The sequence below is a fragment of the Kogia breviceps genome, chromosome 16 (assembly GCF_026419965.1).
Source record: "Kogia breviceps isolate mKogBre1 chromosome 16, mKogBre1 haplotype 1, whole genome shotgun sequence".
Lineage (NCBI taxonomy): Eukaryota > Metazoa > Chordata > Mammalia > Artiodactyla > Physeteridae > Kogia > Kogia breviceps.
Window position 1 is genome coordinate 6665977 of NC_081325.1, and position 18407 is coordinate 6684383.

Sequence of the window (18407 nt, forward strand, 5' to 3'; positions counted from 1 at the left end):
TTCAATTGGTCTGGGATTGGGCTCAGAAATCACGTTATAAGCAACCCAGTGATTTTAACACATATGGTTCATGAATCACATTTCCAGAAACACTATGAATGCTTGTGATTTCATTGACTGGTGGGAGTCTGTACCTTTGTGGGATTTGCCTAAACGTAATGTGTTGCAATATCTAACTGGATAAAATAAAAGTATTCAAACACAGCTTATCTCTGCACGAGGATACACTGATAAGCCACATCTACCATAGGAAGAATTCCCAAGGGGAAAACTCAATGCGATTGAGACCACAGTCAAATAACGAGCCTTTACTTTAATCTCTGCAAGAGAACGCATGGGGCTTCCCTGGTGGCGCAGTGGTTGAGAGTCCGCCTGCCGATGCAGGGGACACGGGTTCGTGCCTGGGTCCGGGAGGATCCCACGTGCCGCGGAGCGGCTGGGCCCGTGAGCCGTGGCCGCTGCGCCTGCGCGTCCGGAGCCTGTGCTCCGCGACGGGAGAGGCCACAACAGTGAGAGGCCCGCGTACCGCAAAAAAAAAAAAAAAAAGAGAGAGAGAGAAGGCATGGATCCACCACAGAAAACCAAGAGTGAGGGTCTCAGCACTGCCGTTCTGAGTTTGGAGCTGCCTCTCCCACTTCAATCCCCATAGATTGCTAACTTTAACACTCTTGTGTGGGTCTTAGATTTGGGGGACACGCAGAGGAAACGCTTTGACAAGGGTGTTTCTACTCCCTCACAAAGAAGACCAGGCTGGCAATGACCAGCCCTGTGACCTAGAAGAGGCAGGAATGGAGCAGGATTCCGGCCCTGCTTCCGCCGGGACACTAGAATCCTCCTCTCCTGAGCCATATAAGGGTTTCCTCTGAGTCTGTGATGACAGCTTCCTCTCCAACCTGGAAATGGAAGAACCATGGGAAATGGCAGTGGGAAGGGTCTCTGGCTACCAGGTGGGCTTAGATGCTGCATTCCTCACCTATGGGGGGGGGGAGGTCATCCCAGTAAGGATGTGACTGGCTCAGGCCTTTCTTTTGGGCTTTCCTAGATGTAGAGAAGAAGTCCCGGATCTCCCCACCCCTGTTTCTCTCTGTGTGGTGTGGTCAGAGCTGGCTGGAGAGGGTCCCACCCGGCCCTCCCCTCCTCTATCCTCTTTAAGCAGCTTCCCAATTTGGGGGCATATTCCCCTAAGACACAGGCATATATCCACCCAGTGTTTCCTCAGTGTTCCTGAATATTCCTTTCCAGGCCTACCTGTCTGGGAATGTCCTTAGACATGGGCTTATGGTAAGAGCTCTGTGGCTCTTTGGGCTACAGCAATTACCAATAGTTAAATGCTTGTAGGTGCATTAAGAGCAATGCCAGGGAAGCAAGGAAAAGATGACCATTTCCCGAGTGCTTATGAAGTGCCAGGAACATTGGACATTTTGTCTCATTGAAATATCACAAAAATAATAAAAAAATATTTCTTGAGTGCTACTATATAGCAAGATAGTATGATGTCATGGCCAAGAGAATTCTAAAACCAGATTCTAAAACCAGACCTCCTCAGCTTGGATCTAGGCTCTGCCACTTATTATAGGCTGTGTGATTCCACAGCCAGTAACACCTCTACGTCTCGGTTTCCTCCACAGTCAAATGGGAATAATAGTATCCACCTCCTGGGATTTTAGGGAGGACTGACGTGTGTAAAATACTTGCAACCGTATCTGGCTCCATGAGTTTGCCATTATTATTACTCTATGCGATGGGTATATTATATGCAGCAGCACCATCGGTTTCATTTTACAAATAAGGACAGAGCGGTTTCAGGGAGTTATATAACTTGCCACGGGACACAGCTTGCGCAGGGCAGATTTGGAACACAGGTATATGCAACTCCTAAGACCTTTCCGTCATATATCAAAGCCAAAACAAATTTCTGCTACTGAATTTGTGTCATCAAAGACATAGCAGACAGGTACAGTAAGAGCTATATAGGTGTTTGATCACTAAATTGAAAATACTCCTCCTTCAAACCAATAAGCCAAGTGAAATGCAGAACGGCTCAGGAAGGCGGCTGGAGTGACCAGAAAGTGTGGGTCGAGGCTTCTTTGGGCTCCAGCAGGAACCTGGAGGCGAGGAAAGGCTCCCAGGAGAACAAAGGATTAGTCAGGAGTCGGTGATGGGAGGGGCGGTGGAGAGCTACGAAAGGGAACCCCAATGGAACCAAGAAGCTGGTTATCCAGGACTAAGATGAGAAGGGAAATGACAAGGCCTGGGGTTTCTAGAGACTGCATATCTGGATGACAGAGCACAGATGGGAGCCTGGGTGAGAGCCAGGATGAGCCCAGAGCTGCAAGGGCAGCCACAGGGATGCTGGAGGAGGGGCGAGCTTAGACCCTTTGGAGTCTTGACTTCCGTTCCCACTTTTCCTTTCAGCTGCAAAGTCAACTGAGGGCCTCAGAGGATTAAACAAAGACAGGAGGAAAGGGCTGGTGTCTGGGGGGGTGGGGGCAGGGGAGAAGCACTAAGCCCAGTCCTGGGGTGCAGCCCCCCATGGGCCCCTTCCACTCTTCTCTCACCGTAAAGAGAGCCAGTGAGGTGGAGAACAGACAATTGTCCAATTAAATTAGATTTTTAGGCTGCATTTATCTGTATGATGGGGGTGCTGAATTACCTGGAAAATAATTTCAACTCTCCACTTAATTTTGCTCGATTATTTTGTCCTAGGAATCAACGGAAAGTCTTTGATTCAAAGTCTGAGGTCCTTTTTCCTGAACAAATTAGGTTTTCCTTGGCCTCTCTCAGACCTGGGTACCAGACTCCGAGGAAATCCCGGAGTAAGAAAGATGACTTCCCTGGGGGAACTAAAAGCCGGGTAATCGACCAAAATTCAAAGTACATTATGGAAGGAGTACTCTCACTCCATACATCACATCGTTAGCTTTAGTGCTTCAACTCAGGGTATAATTTAATTTTTATTTTTAACAGCAAATTAATTCTAAAGGACACCCTCTAATAAATGCCACACAAATTCATCACAAACACAGCCTCAGAGTTAAGTGATGTTCACGTATCGTTTTCCCTTTAAAATGGAATGCAATGGCTTAAAAATTCTCATCGCCAAGCCAAATTCAGCCCTAGGCGCGCTCGTGAAACCACCGAGGGAGACTCAGCCACGGCCCGAGAACAAGGTAACCTGTGTTTTCCAGGGGCGAGCCGCGCCTCGGGAAGGGAAGAGGGGAGAGGGCAGGCGAGGACTTCCAATATCAGCGAGGGCCATCAGGACGTCCTGCTAATAAACGACTTTTTCACTGTCCACACTATAATTGGTTTACAGCCTTTTTTGTTTATTTATCCATAAGAGCTGCTGTTAAATGGCTCGAGAAGGCTCTCGCCTAATGGCTCAGTATCGCTCCCGGGCCTGTGAGAGGCGAGAGGGGCGCAGGCGTCCGCGGGGGTTCAGAGCGGAAATGCATTTCACCTGTAATGGACCTGGCGCTTTTATGATACCCTGAGCTGTATCCACAGAAGAAACACAACACGCGACCTTGCTCGGGGGCGGGTATATGTATGTACATTGCAATTAGCCAACCCCCAAATCCCCCTGCCTTCGTCCCACCTAATAAGAACAATAGCAAGCGGCTGTTTGGCCGTGGTTTCGGGCAGCCAGCCTCAGAAAACGCTCCCTGGGAGGGCGGGGAGGCCTGGGTGGGACACCTCGAGCCCACACCGCCCCCTCGCCCGCGTGTTGTCGCGGTTCAGCCCGGGGTTCCCGGGTTCTGCCAGCACGCGCGGGGGGCGGACTCGCTTTCTGCTGAGTGCCTCTTTGCTTTCTGCAGGGCCGAGCAAAAATACTAAATGGGAGCAAATGAAGCGTCGAAATGGAGACCAATTTACAGAAATGTGCAATTAGACGAGAAGTGCAAAGTAAACACTCTGGATCTGGGGGGAGGGGCGGACGAGGCCGCAACAGCGGAGCGGGAGGAGGGGGCTGCTGGAGCGCCTAGTAGAGGGACCGGCGAGGGGGCGAGCGCGAGGAAGAGAGGAAAGGGGGGGGGGGGAGGGGAACGGTGGCCGATCTTTGTCCCAAGCGGTGCTGCCGCCCGCTCATAACCACGTCGCCAAGTCAACCCGCGGCGACTCGGCAGATTATCTCGGAGGGTCAACACGCCGCGGCCCGGCAACCCCCCTCCGGCCCTGCCCTCCCGATCGATGTGGTCGCTCGCGGCCGGCGATAGCGGGTCCTCCGCGGACGCCTCGAACAATGGACGCATTGACGCGGGCGCGGGGAGATTAGGTGCGCGGGTCCCACGGCCTTTCGCTCCCTGGCCCCCTCGGACTGCAGGTGGCCCTTTTCCCTGAAGAAATCGCCGGAACTGGCCCCCGCTGCCCGGCCGCTCTCGGCCTGCCCTCGGGCGAGAGCCGGCGCTCCGACGATCCGCGGAGCTGCGCGCGTCGCCACCGTCGCGCGGACCACTCGGTGCCCCGCGCCCATCCCAACACAGGTGTTGACGCGGCACCAGCATCTCACAAGAGAAGGAGTCTGCAGAGAAGTCCAGATTCCCAACTAGCTTTTGCTTTTTAATGGAAACGAGGCGTGTTTCAGGGTAGCGCACTCAAATCCGCATGCATTCGTATATTTCCACCAGGAGGAAACTTATTAGATCCACCTCGTAAAGGACTGGGTGTAGTTTGCAGTTTAGGAAAGTCAGTGCAGTGATTTCCTCTTGCTGGTTCCTTGCGGTTCACGCACCCTCTTACCCAGGCTTTTCTGCAACGGTGTCCAGTTTTTCTAGAACCCTCGTGGCGGTTCGAGGACGTGTGGTCGCTTCGGCAGGACGCCTAAGGCGAACCGGTCGGCGGCGTTGATCCTGCCTGGGTCCGAGGATCCGAAAAAGCGTCTCTCTTCAGTGAGGACCCCAGAGGGCCCAGAAGTTACCGAATCGGTGGGAGCCAAACACTGACACTGTCGTAAAAACGCTGCGCTTTTATTTCTTTTCTGAACGCTCCTCTCCCAGGCCTGCCTTGTTTCAGTCGGACGCGGGAATCGACGTTCTGCAGCTGACGGATTCCGCGGCCAGGTCTCGGGATCCGTGGGGAGCCATCAAGGATGTGGAAGCCGGGTGCCAATCCCCTGCCCCCGCCTCCCAGACACAAGAGGGGACGCTACTTCTTTTCCCCCTTGCCACTGTAGGAACCTGCACTCTGAGCTGGCCAAATGAGCCCCAATTTCCCGAAATCAAAAATTAATAATGCCTTTCCCTTTAAAAAAAAATTTAGAAGCCACTGTGAATGCTTATGAAGTTACAGTTTACACTCCAGAAATCCCCGGAGCACAGCCACAGGCAAAAACGTACTGCGAATCCTGGGTCTCTATGTGTCAGTTCACTGAAATCACTCGTGGTTGTGTACAAGTTTCATAAATAAAACAGAACCAACTGCTTCCGACCTGTAGAGCTGGGGTCCGCCCATTTCTTTGACGGTGTTCCCTAACAATTTTTTAAAAGTCTGTGCACAACCGCAACAGATGTATATTTATAAATTATACCAATGAACTAATACGTACATTATCAAACGTACAAGGAAAACAGACTGTTTAACGTATGAGGAAAATGTGTTTCTATAAATGAACAGAAGGTCTAATGATTTCATTCGGGCCCCGCTTTGGCGAGTGCCGCCAACTGCACATACAGGTGCAGTAGACTCGGCTGAGAGAGAAAACGGAAACGTTCAGGCGCTCGTGGGTACCCGGGCCCGGCTTCTTAAGGTAGCCAGTCAGGCCAATAATGGCCTCGGGCTGGGCCACGTGGGGCACAGCGGAGCCTATGGCGCGGCGGCCGCCCGTCCGTCCCGCCGGCACCGGGTCACCTCTCCGAGCGGTGCCGAGCTGTCAAAGCTGCAGGGGTGCCTCCGGGAGTGGGAGCGCCGCTCAGCTCCAAGTCCCTGCCTCCAGCCCCCTCCTCCTGGTCCCCAAGGCCGGGCGGCAGCCATGAATGGCGAGGAGCAGTACTACGCGGCCACGCAGCTGTACAAGGACCCTTGCGCGTTCCAGCGGGGCCCGGCGCCAGAGTTCAGCGCCAGCCCCCCTGCGTGCCTGTACATGGGCCGCCAGCCCCCGCCGCTGCCGCCGCCGCCGCCGCCTCCATTCCCCGGCTCCCTGGGCGCGCTGGAGCAGGGCAGCCCCCCGGACATCTCCCCGTACGAGGTGCCCCCGCTCGCCGACGACCCCGCGGTGGCGCACCTCCACCACCACCTCCCGGCTCAGCTCGCGCTCCCCCGCCCGCCGGCCGGGCCCTTCCCGGAGGGAGCTGAGCCGGGCGCCCTGGAGGAGCCCTGCCGCGTCCAGCTGCCTTTCCCGTGGATGAAATCTACCAAGGCTCACGCGTGGAAAGGCCAGTGGGCAGGTAAGCCCGGCCCCCGCCCGCTCCGTCCTCACCCGCTCTCCGCCCGGCTGCACCTGCCTCCAAGCGCCTCCCAGGGCTCTCTCCAGGTTTGCGTCCCCAGCCCCTATGGATAACCTAGGGAGCATAGAGGGAGCTACCAAGGCCATTTTGCAAAGAAGCGCTTTTCCGGTCCAACTTGGAGCGTCTTTCCCACTCGGCTCTCTTCCTGGGCAGCTTAAAGTCCTTCCTTCCCTGTGCGCTGAACTCCAGCAGCCCGCGCGCTCCCTGCGAGCCTAGGCCTGGCCGAGCTCAAGGCTTCGGACCTTCCACTCCTCCCCCAGCTGGGGGTCCTCCCGCCCAGGACTCCCGGAAGTGCGCGTCGAGGGAGCCGAGCAGGGCTCTGGGATGCTCCCGGCCCGGCCGGAGCGCGCCCTCGGAGCCCCGGGCCCCTTCTCGCCTTGAGCACCGCCCCCAACCCCCGCGGGCGGCTCCGGTAAAGAAAGCCAGGCCCTCTCAGGGGCACTAAGTCGCTGCAGAAAAGCAGGGAAGGAAAGCCGTACCCAAGCGTGCAAAGGTGTCCAGCGGCCGGGGCTGGGGGTCAGGTCACCGCAGGGCCGAGGGCTGGTCGCTCACCCTCGCAGCCGAGCAGCTGGGAGAGGCGTCTGCGATGCTCATTCACTTTTGAACCAACGAAAGTGTTTGACGAGCTCTCCCAGCGCTGCGTCCCTGCCCGTCAGCTCGAGGAAGGAGATGCCCTCTGGCACAGGAGAGACAGGGGGCCGGGCGCAGGCCTGTAACGGAAGGTCTTCCCGGCCCAGAGCCGGCGGCGAGTTCTGGCCCGGCCTGCGCCGCCGTCACACAATCTTATCGCTTCCGTGCCGAAGCCGCTTCTAGTCACACCTGCACTGCAAATAGTGGACTTTTCTTTTCCTTCCAACTAACAGTCGGGAGTCAGGGGAAAGAGGCCGGAGGTGCCCGCGACCCCCGCCCCGGGAATCCTCGGCCCCCGTCTGGCTAGCCTTCCCCTGGCGCAGCCAAGACGGGCTTGGGGGGATCCGGGCTCGTCCTCGGGGCTCGCCTCTCCCCACTTTCTCGCGAAGGCTGCGTGGGGACCGGGCAGGTCCTGAGGCAGGACAGGGTCCAAACTGGGCCGCGATCTTCCCCGCCGCCGGCGAAAACCCGCACGACCCTTACTGAGACCGCGCGGCCGCGGCCAAAGGCCTCGGAGCCTTGGCCAATGCGGGATCCTTGGGAGGCGGGAGGACGGCGTCCCCGGGCCGGCCGTGGGCGCGGGCCTCCCAGTCCGCAGTCTCCTGCCAGGAGCTGCCTCCCGCCCGGGCCCCCTTCCCGCGGCGCGCTGGGGGCTGGGGGCGCGCATTTCTCGAATCCCCGGCCCTCCTCGCGGCCTCCCCAGGGAGAACGCGAGGGAGGATCTGAAAAAGCCTTTCTGCGGTGGGGTAACTTCCCACCTCCGGCGGGTGTTACACCAGCTCCGGCGGAGCTTGGGCTCGGGCGGACCGAAGGAGCCGGAAAGGAAAACCCGAAGGAAAATCGGCAGCCTTGCCGGGGCATGGGGTAGCTCGGAAAGGGTGACTTCCTCGGGCTGGAGGGTCGCGGTCGGGGGGGCCTTTGCCTGAGCCCTCTGACCCACTGCAGGCTCAGCCCGCCGGGGGGTGGGGGGTGGGGGGCGGGAGGCGTCCTCCGGGCAGCTGCCCGCAGGATGCTGCCGCGGCCAGGGCCGTCCTCCCCGGAAACTCTGGAAGGAACCAAACTTCAAGGGTCTGGGAGCCCGCCTGCCCGCTCCTACTGGGGGTTTCACACCCCTGGAGAGAAAGAAGTGACCAAAGGGCCTTTATACGTAGATCGGATATGCAGACTAGTAACAACAGGAACTTCCAAAACCCTCGCCCTAAGAAATGAACGGCGGCCGCCTTGCTGGCGGGCTTGCCCCTAAACGCCTCCCCCTGCGCCTTGGAGAACAGTGCAGACTGGGGGCCCTGACGTCTTCCCCAAACCACCAACAGCCTCCATCCTACGCCTTCGCCCCCTGCCAACTCGTCCTAGGCACAGGGCCCCTGGGCTAGTGGGCCTTGCGCAGCCTCTCAGAACGCTTTGGGGAGGCTGCTGGAAAAGGGCCAAAGCCCCGCGAGGTTGTGGGTTGAATTTACGAACTTCAGGGGACCTTTGTAGATGTTCTTTTAAGGCTCCCTCGTTTCTCTCCCAAGCCAAGAAAGGCTTGGAAGTGTTCAGACTCCGAGAGACGCTCCCAGCAAGCAGGACTCTGCTGACTCAGACCGGAGCCTCTGCCTTGGCTTCTGGGCACCTCCTTTTGGCCTGGGCGGAAACCCCTGGTAGGTTGTATTCCAGAAACACACACGCTAGCTTTTCAACTCTAGCCAACAGTGGCAGGAGAAATGTCACATACCTCTGCCCTACGTACATGCCGATTTAGGCCTCTTCCCGGTGTTTCGCTGGAACTTACCGCCCCAGATCCCACAGCCTGGGTGCAGTCAGCATGTCACCCAGAAAGGAAAAGATCAGGGTCTGAGGCGCACAGCCACAAACACCGGGTGAGCGATGCTCATCTAGGAGGCCGGGCCTGGCTGTCGCTTCCTCACCACCCGGGCTCGGGGCTCCTCTACCCTGCCGGGCTCTCAGCTCCCCAGTGGGGGATCCGGCCCTGAGCCTCCCCTCCTGCCTTGGCCAGCATTTGGGGCCCAGGACACAGAGGCTGGGGCTGACCTTCTCTTGGGGCTCAGAATGGTTTCCCTTCTCGTCCAGGGCAGGTGCCCAGCCGAGGTTAGAATGACAATTATAGAGAATTTACCAGCTCTTGAGCTGGGGCTGACTACAACAGTATAACTTGATAGAGAGATCATATATGGTCAGATATGACAATATATGTCATAACCTCGGGATTTTTATTAGCTCAAGGTCTTTCAAACTGAAGGTTGCACCTAGTGGTCGTGAAATCCATTTGCTGGGTTGAAACCTTGTATATAATGAAACAGTAAACCATAGGAGAAATTAGATAGCATCACAGGTAGTAAAGTTTGGTTTAAGGTCCTAATGTTTTTGTGTGGCAGTTATATACATCAGTGTGTGAACTGGGTGATGATGTGAAATGTATTTGTTACTGTGGGCCATCGTCAGAAAGTTTTTTTTTTTTAAGTACTGTATTAAAGACATTTTTTTGCCTTGGTAGAATCCAGTCGGTTTAGATATCTATTATGTGCACTTTAATCAGCACCAACCCCAACAGCGGTTAAGTGAACACATTCTAGAACCACTCGTTGATAGAGCCACGGAGAGAACCCATGCAGCTTTGACCTCCAAGAAAAGGCAAACCTTTCTTGGGAAGGGCTGCGTGCCCCAGACTGGGCTCTCGGATGGAGGGCCTGAGCTCCGTGGCCGGAGCGGCTGGGGAGGGGCCAGGGCTCCCAGGATTGGGGCAAAGGGGTTGGGCTGCACCGGTGGTCCGGGACAGGCAGGGGAAGCCAGGGATCAGGGGCCACATTCACGTGCTGTGTCGCCCGCAGGCGGTGCCTACGCAGCGGAGCCGGAGGAGAACAAGCGGACGCGCACGGCTTACACTCGCGCGCAGCTGCTGGAGCTGGAGAAGGAGTTCCTGTTCAACAAATACATCTCCAGGCCGCGCCGGGTGGAGCTGGCCGTCATGCTGAACTTGACCGAGAGACATATCAAGATCTGGTTCCAAAACCGCCGGATGAAGTGGAAAAAGGAGGAGGACAAGAAGCGCAGCGGCGGGACCGTGGCCGCGGGCGGTAGGGACGCGGAGCCCGAGCAGGACTGCGCGGTGACCTCGGGCGAGGAGCTGCTGGCGCTGCCGCCCCCGCCGCCCCCCGGGGGTGCCGTGCCGCCCGCGGTCCCCGCCGCCGCCCGAGAGGGCCGCCTGCCGCCTGGCCTCAGCGCGTCGCCTCAGCCTTCCAGTGTGGCGCCTCTGCGACCGCAAGAATCTCGGTGAGAGATGGGGCTCCTCCCTGCCGGGTGGCACCAGCCACTCGCAAAGGAGGGAGGGGCGGGCCCAGGACCCCGGGCGTGACCACCCGTCCAGGCCGTTCGCTGGGGCACGAGCTGAGCGGCCCACCCCAGACTGGAGGGGGGCAGCCCGGGCTCGGAGGCGCCCAGTGCCAACTGGGGCGCGGTGGGGAGACGCTGGCCCACCTTCCGGAAGGAGAAGAGACGTTTTATATCCGAGGCCTCTTTGGGTGATACTGTGGGATTGGCAGCGCCTGTGCTGCCGTGCCGGTGCCCTCACTCCAGAACCGTGGACCTCTTTAGAGAAGCCGGCCCTTCAAAAGACAACAGACACTATACAAAGTGCGACCGTCCCCAACACAGCAGGCAGACTGGATGGAGCGCCTCGACCTGCCCGGGGAACAGAGCCATTTTTACTCCAGCCTCTGTCTTAACGTTTAGAAATAACAGAAAGGAAACGTCTGAAGTTTCAAAAGACCTAGTGAAATCAATGCCCATGGAAGAGAAGAATCCCTCCTTCTCCTCTTCTTCTTTTCTAATCCTTTTAGCAGAACCACATCCCTCACCAGTGCACATCCTTCAGCCTCCACCTCTTCCCTCTGAAGAAAAGACCGTCCTGCAAGCGTGGCTGGGCGGCGGCAGGGCTGGCGTGCAGGGCCAGCATCGCTGTACACCCCCTGTGTGCCCAAACTCCCAGAGACGGCAAGGGGAGACGGGCCTGGAACCAAGGTTTGGGGGAAGAAACATGGGCCCTGAGCAGTCACTACACTGAAGATATTTGGAGCTTTCTGTTCCAGATGGGGATTTGCTCCCTGATCTCAGGGCAGGGAACACTGTGTGGAGACAATCAGGGTGGCCTGACCCACCCCGGAAACTATCCACAGGGTGTGACTTCCTCATCCTCAGAAACGATGAAAGTGTATGTGGTCGGGGAACTTGAGGCAAGATGGTTGTTTTTATTTAAAGTTTTTAAATTACCTAACAGTTCTTTGCAAACAGGTCTGTGGTTTCCAGGTCAGTTGCTTGTTTCAGGGTCTGGACCTTGTGTTCAGGTGATGTTTGTGGAAAATGCTTAATAAATACAGATAACGTTGAAAGAGAGGAAAACTGATTCCGCTTGCTTTGTATCAAACCCTTCTTGCAGTGCAGTGATTCCAATTCATTTAAAAAATTAAAGCAGCATTTTTTTTTCTTTTTCTTTTTTTTTTTTTTTTTTTTTTTTTTGGCACTAACCAAGACACCACGTTTGGGTTTTAGGTTGGGAAAGCATATCAGCAGGGGGATTTTCGGGTGTTTTGCTTTGTTTCATTGTACATTTAGGAGTCACTTCTGAGAATGAATTAATTTCTTAGGCAGGAGAGCCCATAGGCATGGGGTTTTCGGAGTGCGGAGGGCTGTCCATGAATAAGCGCAGAGCCAGAGCTGCCACCCGGCCCCGCACCGAGGGGGGCAGAGAAACGCCCAAAGCGGCCATCCAGGTGAGGCCTTTGTCGGGGGCTCCTCCGAAGGAAGTGTTGCTCTGGATGAGTTTCTGCCCCTGGAGCCCGAGGGCCAATAGTGTCTTGTGTTAGGGGCACACAGGCCCCGACTTAGTGGGCTTCCAACCTCCGGGCCACCCTCTCCTCCCCGCGGCCCTTGGGTGGGCAGCACAGCCCCAGCGCGCGCCCCAAGGCGCCTCCCCAGCGCTCCCACCGGTTCCGAGACGACGGCTCACTCCCAGGAGCCGCCGCTATTATTTTCGTTTGCAAAGAGGTGCAGGATTTGTTTTTGCTTTGTTGGTGGTTTTTGCTTCTGCGTTTCGGTTTTTGTTGTTATTGTTTTTTCTTTTTTGTGGGGTTTTCTTGAGAGAGAGAGAGAGAGAGAGAAATCGAGTCGTAACGCCCCTCCGAATAAATGAAGGTTCTGTGGATCAGAAAGGAGAACTTCCTCATCAGTGAGACGTCTCACAGCTGCTGGGGGTTGCGAGCCCCTGCAGCCTCTCCACACCCGCCTGGGCTCTGGAGTCTAGCAAGACTGCGTTCAGACCTCGGGCCCCTCAAACACCAGCCGTGACCCTGAGAAAATTACTGCACCTCCCTCTGCCTCGGTTTTCTCATCCGTAAAGTGAACGTGGACACTACCTCATAGAGTTGTGAGGTTTAAACCAAAGAACACGTGTAAAGCGCTTAATTCAGTATCTAGGAAGTAGTTTACCCTCCACAAATATTGGTTGTTTTATTATCGTCATCATTTTCGGAAGCAGCTGGGGAATCGCCGCTGCAGAGATTTCCCGAGTCTCCCGCAGCCCCTCTCCTTTGACAAACGTCCTCTTGTCCACACAACCACTGATCTTTACCGAGCGCGTCCTAGCTGTAACGCCGCACTTCCTCATAAACTGACTGCCCACAGCATCCTTCACCCGGAGAGGCTGTCCTCATGTGGCACCAGGGAAGCTGATGCTGTGGTGTGAAGGGAGGACCTGCTGGAGCTCGGCCGCCCGGTTGGTGGAGGTGCGGAGGCCTGTGCTCGGAGGCCAAGGAGGTCTTCGGGGCTCCACGCGGAAGCCGCCGCCCTCTCCGAGGCTCCGGGCCCAACCGCGCGCCGCGGCCTCCCCGCTGGCGGTTCCAGGGTTCGCCAACCCGAGGGGAAGAGGCGCGGGCGCCCGGGGCCGGGCTCGGCGGCGGAGGGCGCGGTCTGACTCCGGCCGGCGTGCGGCTCTGCTGCTCTGCTGGGCTGGGGACCCGGCCGCCGGGGCTGGTGCCTCCGCGCAGAAGAGGCCCGGCTTTCGGTCCCCCCACCCCTTAACTACGCGCGCCCTGGAACGAGCCCCTGAATTCTCCGTTTCCCCTTCCATAAAATGGGCTCGGCACAAGGGCGAAACGAAATGATGTCCTTCAAGTTTATTACCGGGCCTGGCGCACAGTCGCCAGGACACGTGGCGGCGGCGGCGAAGCGTAGTTGCCATTAGAGGCCAGCCTCCCAGGGAGACCCAGGGAGACCCAGGGAGGCGGCGGAGAGCGGAGCCCGGCTCGCCACGTGGGCCCGGAAGAGAGCAAGGAGGGCGACCGAGCTGGGGCCGGAGCCGCGCGGCGCCTCACCCGAAGAGGGACGGAGCGCGTCGTCCCGACCCCTCCGCCCGCCGGGCCCACCCAGGTCAGGCCCCAGCGGGCGGCCCGCGGGCGGCTGGACATGCGCGTCTCCGAGTCTGCGCGGCCGCGCTCGCCGACGGGGCGCTGGGGCGCTCGGGCCTGCCCGCCGAGCCCACGCGCGCGGCCCAGACTCTCGAGTGAGGAGTCCCGGACAGTGAGACCTCCCTGGAGCCCGAAACAAACCAGCCGGCCCCTCAAGCCCCCGCCGGGTGCCGGAACCCGCGGTGAGCGCGGTACCCACCTCCGCCGTGGGGCCGCCAGCCTCCCCTCCGCTCCTCGGGCACGGCGCGCTCCTCGCCCTCGGCGAACGGACGCACGCCGCGAACGCCCGGGAAAGCGGCCTCGGCGCGGAGGGAGACGGGCATTCGGCCGACGCAGAGCGCAGCCAATGCGAGCGCGCGCCGGCGCCTCCACCACGCCCGCTCCGGCGCCTCCACCACGCCCGCGCCTCCCCGAAGGGCATCCCCGCTGGACCACGAACCCCACCGCTCCTCCCGGAATCCTGCATCCGCGGGGAGGTACGATCGTGGCGCGCCCAGACCGGGCGGCTGCAGCTCTGTCCTGGCTCAGGCCACGACCGTAGCCCCGGGATTCGGAAGATGCCGCGCGGGCTCCGCGCCGCACACACGCATATCCAACCCCAGGAGCCACGCGGAGCCGGAGCCGGGGCCGAGGACCCCGGGCCTCCTCGTGCGCAGCGTCGGGCCTCATGGTGTCCGCAACAGTGCCCGACAAAGTCCCCTTTTCTTTCGCGATAAAGTCCTTCCTGTAGTTTTGCGTACGGTTACTCGAAGACGTGCTCACCTTAAAAGCCAAATTCATACCACGCGATAACAACATCTGAGTTGGTGGTGATTTCAGGTCCTGCCTATTGTTTTCAACGCGTTTGGCGTCTGCAATTCACTTGCCCCTTTCGATCCGGGACCCGCGCCTGAGTGCATCCAGCAAGGTTTACTGGGCTCTTACTCTCCGTGCCGGACACCTCTGGAAGCCGTGCGGTGCCTTGCCTCATGGTCGTCACAGCAGGAGACTGGACTATCGGTGAATGGATCAGAGTCCATAGGAGTCACTCAGGTTCCCCAAATTTCTCCTTTTGAACCACAAAGGCTGCTTTGATTTCCCAGATTAATCTTGGCCCTGCGTCCAGGGCCGTCACTCTCTCCATATCCTCTCCTTCAGCTAGTTCCGTTCAATGCATTCAAGTGTGAATGAAATCTAAGTATGGCGCTGCCCTTTCACGTCGGTGGACTCTGCCTGTGCTTCCGTTCCCATTCTCTTCCTCCTTCCCTTCCTCCCCAGATCTGGGTTTCTATGTAGGTGTGGGTGTGGCTTAGGGGGACTCTACCTTCGTGTGTCTGGTTTTGCTTGTTGGCCTGTGTGCATTTGTGTGCAGGTGTTTAGGGCATGCCTTATGTGCATTGCAAGGGTGCCGATGATCGGGGTGCAGCTAGGAGCCACGGACACCTTACTATATACTCTTTTTATTTCCCCACCCAGCGCAGCCGTCTCCCAAGTGCCAGATGACATTGCCGCCGATGAAAACTGTCCACTCAGGTAGCTGTCTCCATTCTTTGCGTTGACACAGTGTTCGCAGGCAGGAAACGCTGTCTTTAGAAGAACCCAAGTTGGAACTTTGGTAGAAGCTGGCTGGTTGCTGAAGTATTGCACGATTGCATAAGGAATTAACATTGTTTTTCTAAGAAAAAAGTTCACAACTGAGGTCTTTCATACTTCAACAGCATCACCTAGAAACCCTCCTGAAAATCAAGTACTTAGAAGGGTCAGAAGAGGGAAGTTCTGGGTTAACACTCAATCTAATTTTACTCAAAGCCATTCTGACAAGCTAGATGGGGGAGGGATAAACCTAATGGAATCTGAGGCAGGGCAGCAGGAAGGAGAAAGGCCTCCCTGAAAAAGAACTGGGAGTGATGGAGCCACTCAGCTGGCAGCCAGGCTTCAGGAAATTGCTGCATGTGGACAGCTTGCAGCAACTTGTGGACAGCTTGCAGCCACTTGTGGACAGCTTGCAGCCACTTGTGGACAGCTGCAGGGAAAGGATCTGCGGGTGACTCCAAGTAGGAAGAAGAGGTCAAGCTCTACAAATAGTAGCTACCAGTAGCTGTTTAGAGAGTGAAAGTGACTGATACAGGTCTTTTAGGCTACCTAGTGATTGCCTTCCGATGCCAGGTTCCCATATTTAAGCATGCTACATTTATATATCATGAGATAGAATGGACAATAAAATTTTATTCCTTTTTAACTAAAATTATTTTTCTCTATAAGTGAAATGCTATGGCTTTTGAAAACATAGATGGCTCTAGCCTTAAGCAATATTTTATAATTCACTTCCAAGTTGAATTGTTTAGTCTTTCTCTAAACACAGGACATACAGACACCTTAAATATATGCTGTGTCATCAGCACACAGTCAAGATTCTTGTCCGCATTATAAAACACACTGAACTCTCACATCTAGTCAAAATTACGCATACAAAATTACAACAGTGTTTTTGCTGTAATTTATATCATTTGAATAAATTCTCATATTTTCCTGAATTCTCAATTAGTCTTATGTCCAAAGTAATGAGAGTTTGAAAAATTATTTCTCCTACTTATACATGCTCTAAAAAATTCAGAAGTTTCACATATCTGGATATGTCTGGATATACTGCCAATTTGAAATTGCCATATTACATGGAACTATTTCCACTTCAGTAGTTTTAGAAACACAATAAAATGTACAAAATAATCTCCAAGATTGAAAAACAAATAGAAAATACTGTACAACTGAATTTATTGCAATAAATAACTGCAAGGTTTATTTTAATTTAATGTTGAAAGTCTAATTTTCTAGACCAGAAGTACAGATGATTTCTCCTCTAGGTGAGGAGACACACAAACACGCAGACTTTGTAAAGCACAAGCCAACTTTCATGAAGAAGAGAGGGGAGGGGCTTCCCTGGTGGCGCAGTGGTTGAGAATCCGCCTGCCAATGCAGGGGACACGGGTTCGTTCCCCGGTCTGGGAAGATCCCACATGCCGAGGAGCGGCTGGGCCCGTGAGCCATGGCCGCTGAGCCTGCACGTCCGGAGCCTGTGCTCCTCAAAGGGAGAGGCCACAACAGTGAGAGGCCCGCGTACCGCAAAAAAAAAAAAAAAAAAAAAAAAAAAAAAAAGAGAGGGGAGGATCTCTGGACAAATACAGAAATTAGCAGCGCTGGCTCTCCGTGCTCTGGGAAGGGTTTAGCTTCTCCTTCTGCACCTACTCTTTATGGCTCTTCTCAACAAGGGCAAATAACTTAATCCCCCTGAGCCTGTCTACTCGCCTGTGAATTACCGGTAACGCGAGATCTCATGGGATCGAGTGAGGGTTAAATACAATCATGTATGTAAGAGCGCATACACGGGTGGCTGGGGCGGTTCCTCCAGAAACTGAGGCCTTTCTCCTCTCGGTAGAGCAAGGACAGCACTTCGCTGCTCTGAAGACCTCAGAGCTGACAGCAAGTGACACAAAATGAATGTGTGCCCTTCTGTCTGGGTCCTCAGATCCTCTCTCTGATGGGGGCAGCTAGGTATTGTCCTGGAGCTTCACAAGAGAGTGTCTGGGCTGAAAAACCACAATGGTGCTGACCAAGCAGGAGCAAAAATAAACTACTAACTCTGTCAAATAAAGAGGCCAAACCAGTCATGCTGAAGGTACACTTCAGGCAGCACTGATGCCCCAACTAGCTTTATATGAAAGGTATACATGTTTGAACTAATTTAGGGATTGTATGTTGACCAAAGATAGAGAGCCTCTTTACAAAGTGGAATTTGTTTAGGGGTCCATAGGCTCCCCAAAATAGGTGATTGTCCCAGACCTCCTTAATGAGTCATTTCCGTAGATGTTACTGTGTGGTTAGGTTTGGCTGTGACTACTGGAAACCCCAAATAGCAGAGGCTGAAGAGTGAAGTTAATTCCTCTCCCACACAGAAGTCTGGGTGCAGGTGAGTCAGGACTGGAATATTGCTTCAGAATTGCCTGGGGCCCAGGTTACTTTGACTTCCCTTTTTTCTACCCCGAAATTGGCCCCTCATTTCACAGTCCCATAGGGCACTCCAGCTATGACACCCACTTTCTGAGCAGCAGAAGGGAAGAAAGGAAGAAGGGTAGGCCCCTACGATGGGTGGAATATTGACCCCTGAAAGATGTCCACCTCATAATCCCTTGAACCTGTGGGTATGTTCTGTTACAGGACAAAAATGACTTTACAGATGTAGTTAAGTTGGGGACCTTAACTTAACTTAATCCTGGATTATCTGGTGGGCCCAATCTAATCGTACAAACCCTTAAGAGCAGAAAACTTTCTCCAGCCGGAATCCAAGAGCTCAGCAGAAGGAAAAGTCAGAGAGATTCTGTGTGTGAGAGGATTCCAGGTGCCATTACTGGCTCTGGGGTGCAGGACCCACGTGCCAGGACTGGAGAGAGGCCTCCAGGAGCTAAGGGAGGCCTCCAGGTGATAGTTGGCAAGGAAATGGTGACATCAGTCCTATAACCACAGGACCTGATTCTGCCGGCAACCCAAGTGCTTCCCAGAGCCTCCCTAGCAGAGCTCAGCTGGCCAGCAACTTGATTTTGACCTTGTGAAACCCAGAGCAGATAAACCTGCTGAGCCAAGGGGGGGCTCTTGACCTGCAGAAACTGAGAGAGCATACATTCTTGTTATTCTGTGCTCCTGTGTAGTAATTTGACTTTGCAGCAATAAAAAATGAATACCATCCCCTTTTCCTGAATGACACTTCAAGGAAGTGACACCACACCTGCTTACACTTCATGAACAGTACTTAGTTACATGAAAACTCGTGGCTGGGTGGCAGGTTGGAAAGTGTAGTCTTTATTCCGGATGGTCGTTTGTCTAATTAAAAATGGGAGGGGTTTCT

General features: G+C 55.4%; 1 protein-coding gene across 1 annotated transcript; it reads left to right on the forward strand.

Moving 5' to 3' along the window:
• Positions 1-5968: 5968 nt before the first annotated feature.
• Positions 5969-10347, forward strand: PDX1 (pancreatic and duodenal homeobox 1). Its single transcript, XM_059042108.2, has 2 exons — positions 5969-6383; positions 9902-10347. Exons 1-2 carry the CDS (start codon positions 5969-5971, stop codon positions 10345-10347), a joined length of 861 nt encoding a protein of 286 aa, XP_058898091.1.
• The last annotated feature ends 8060 nt before the right edge of the window (positions 10348-18407 follow it).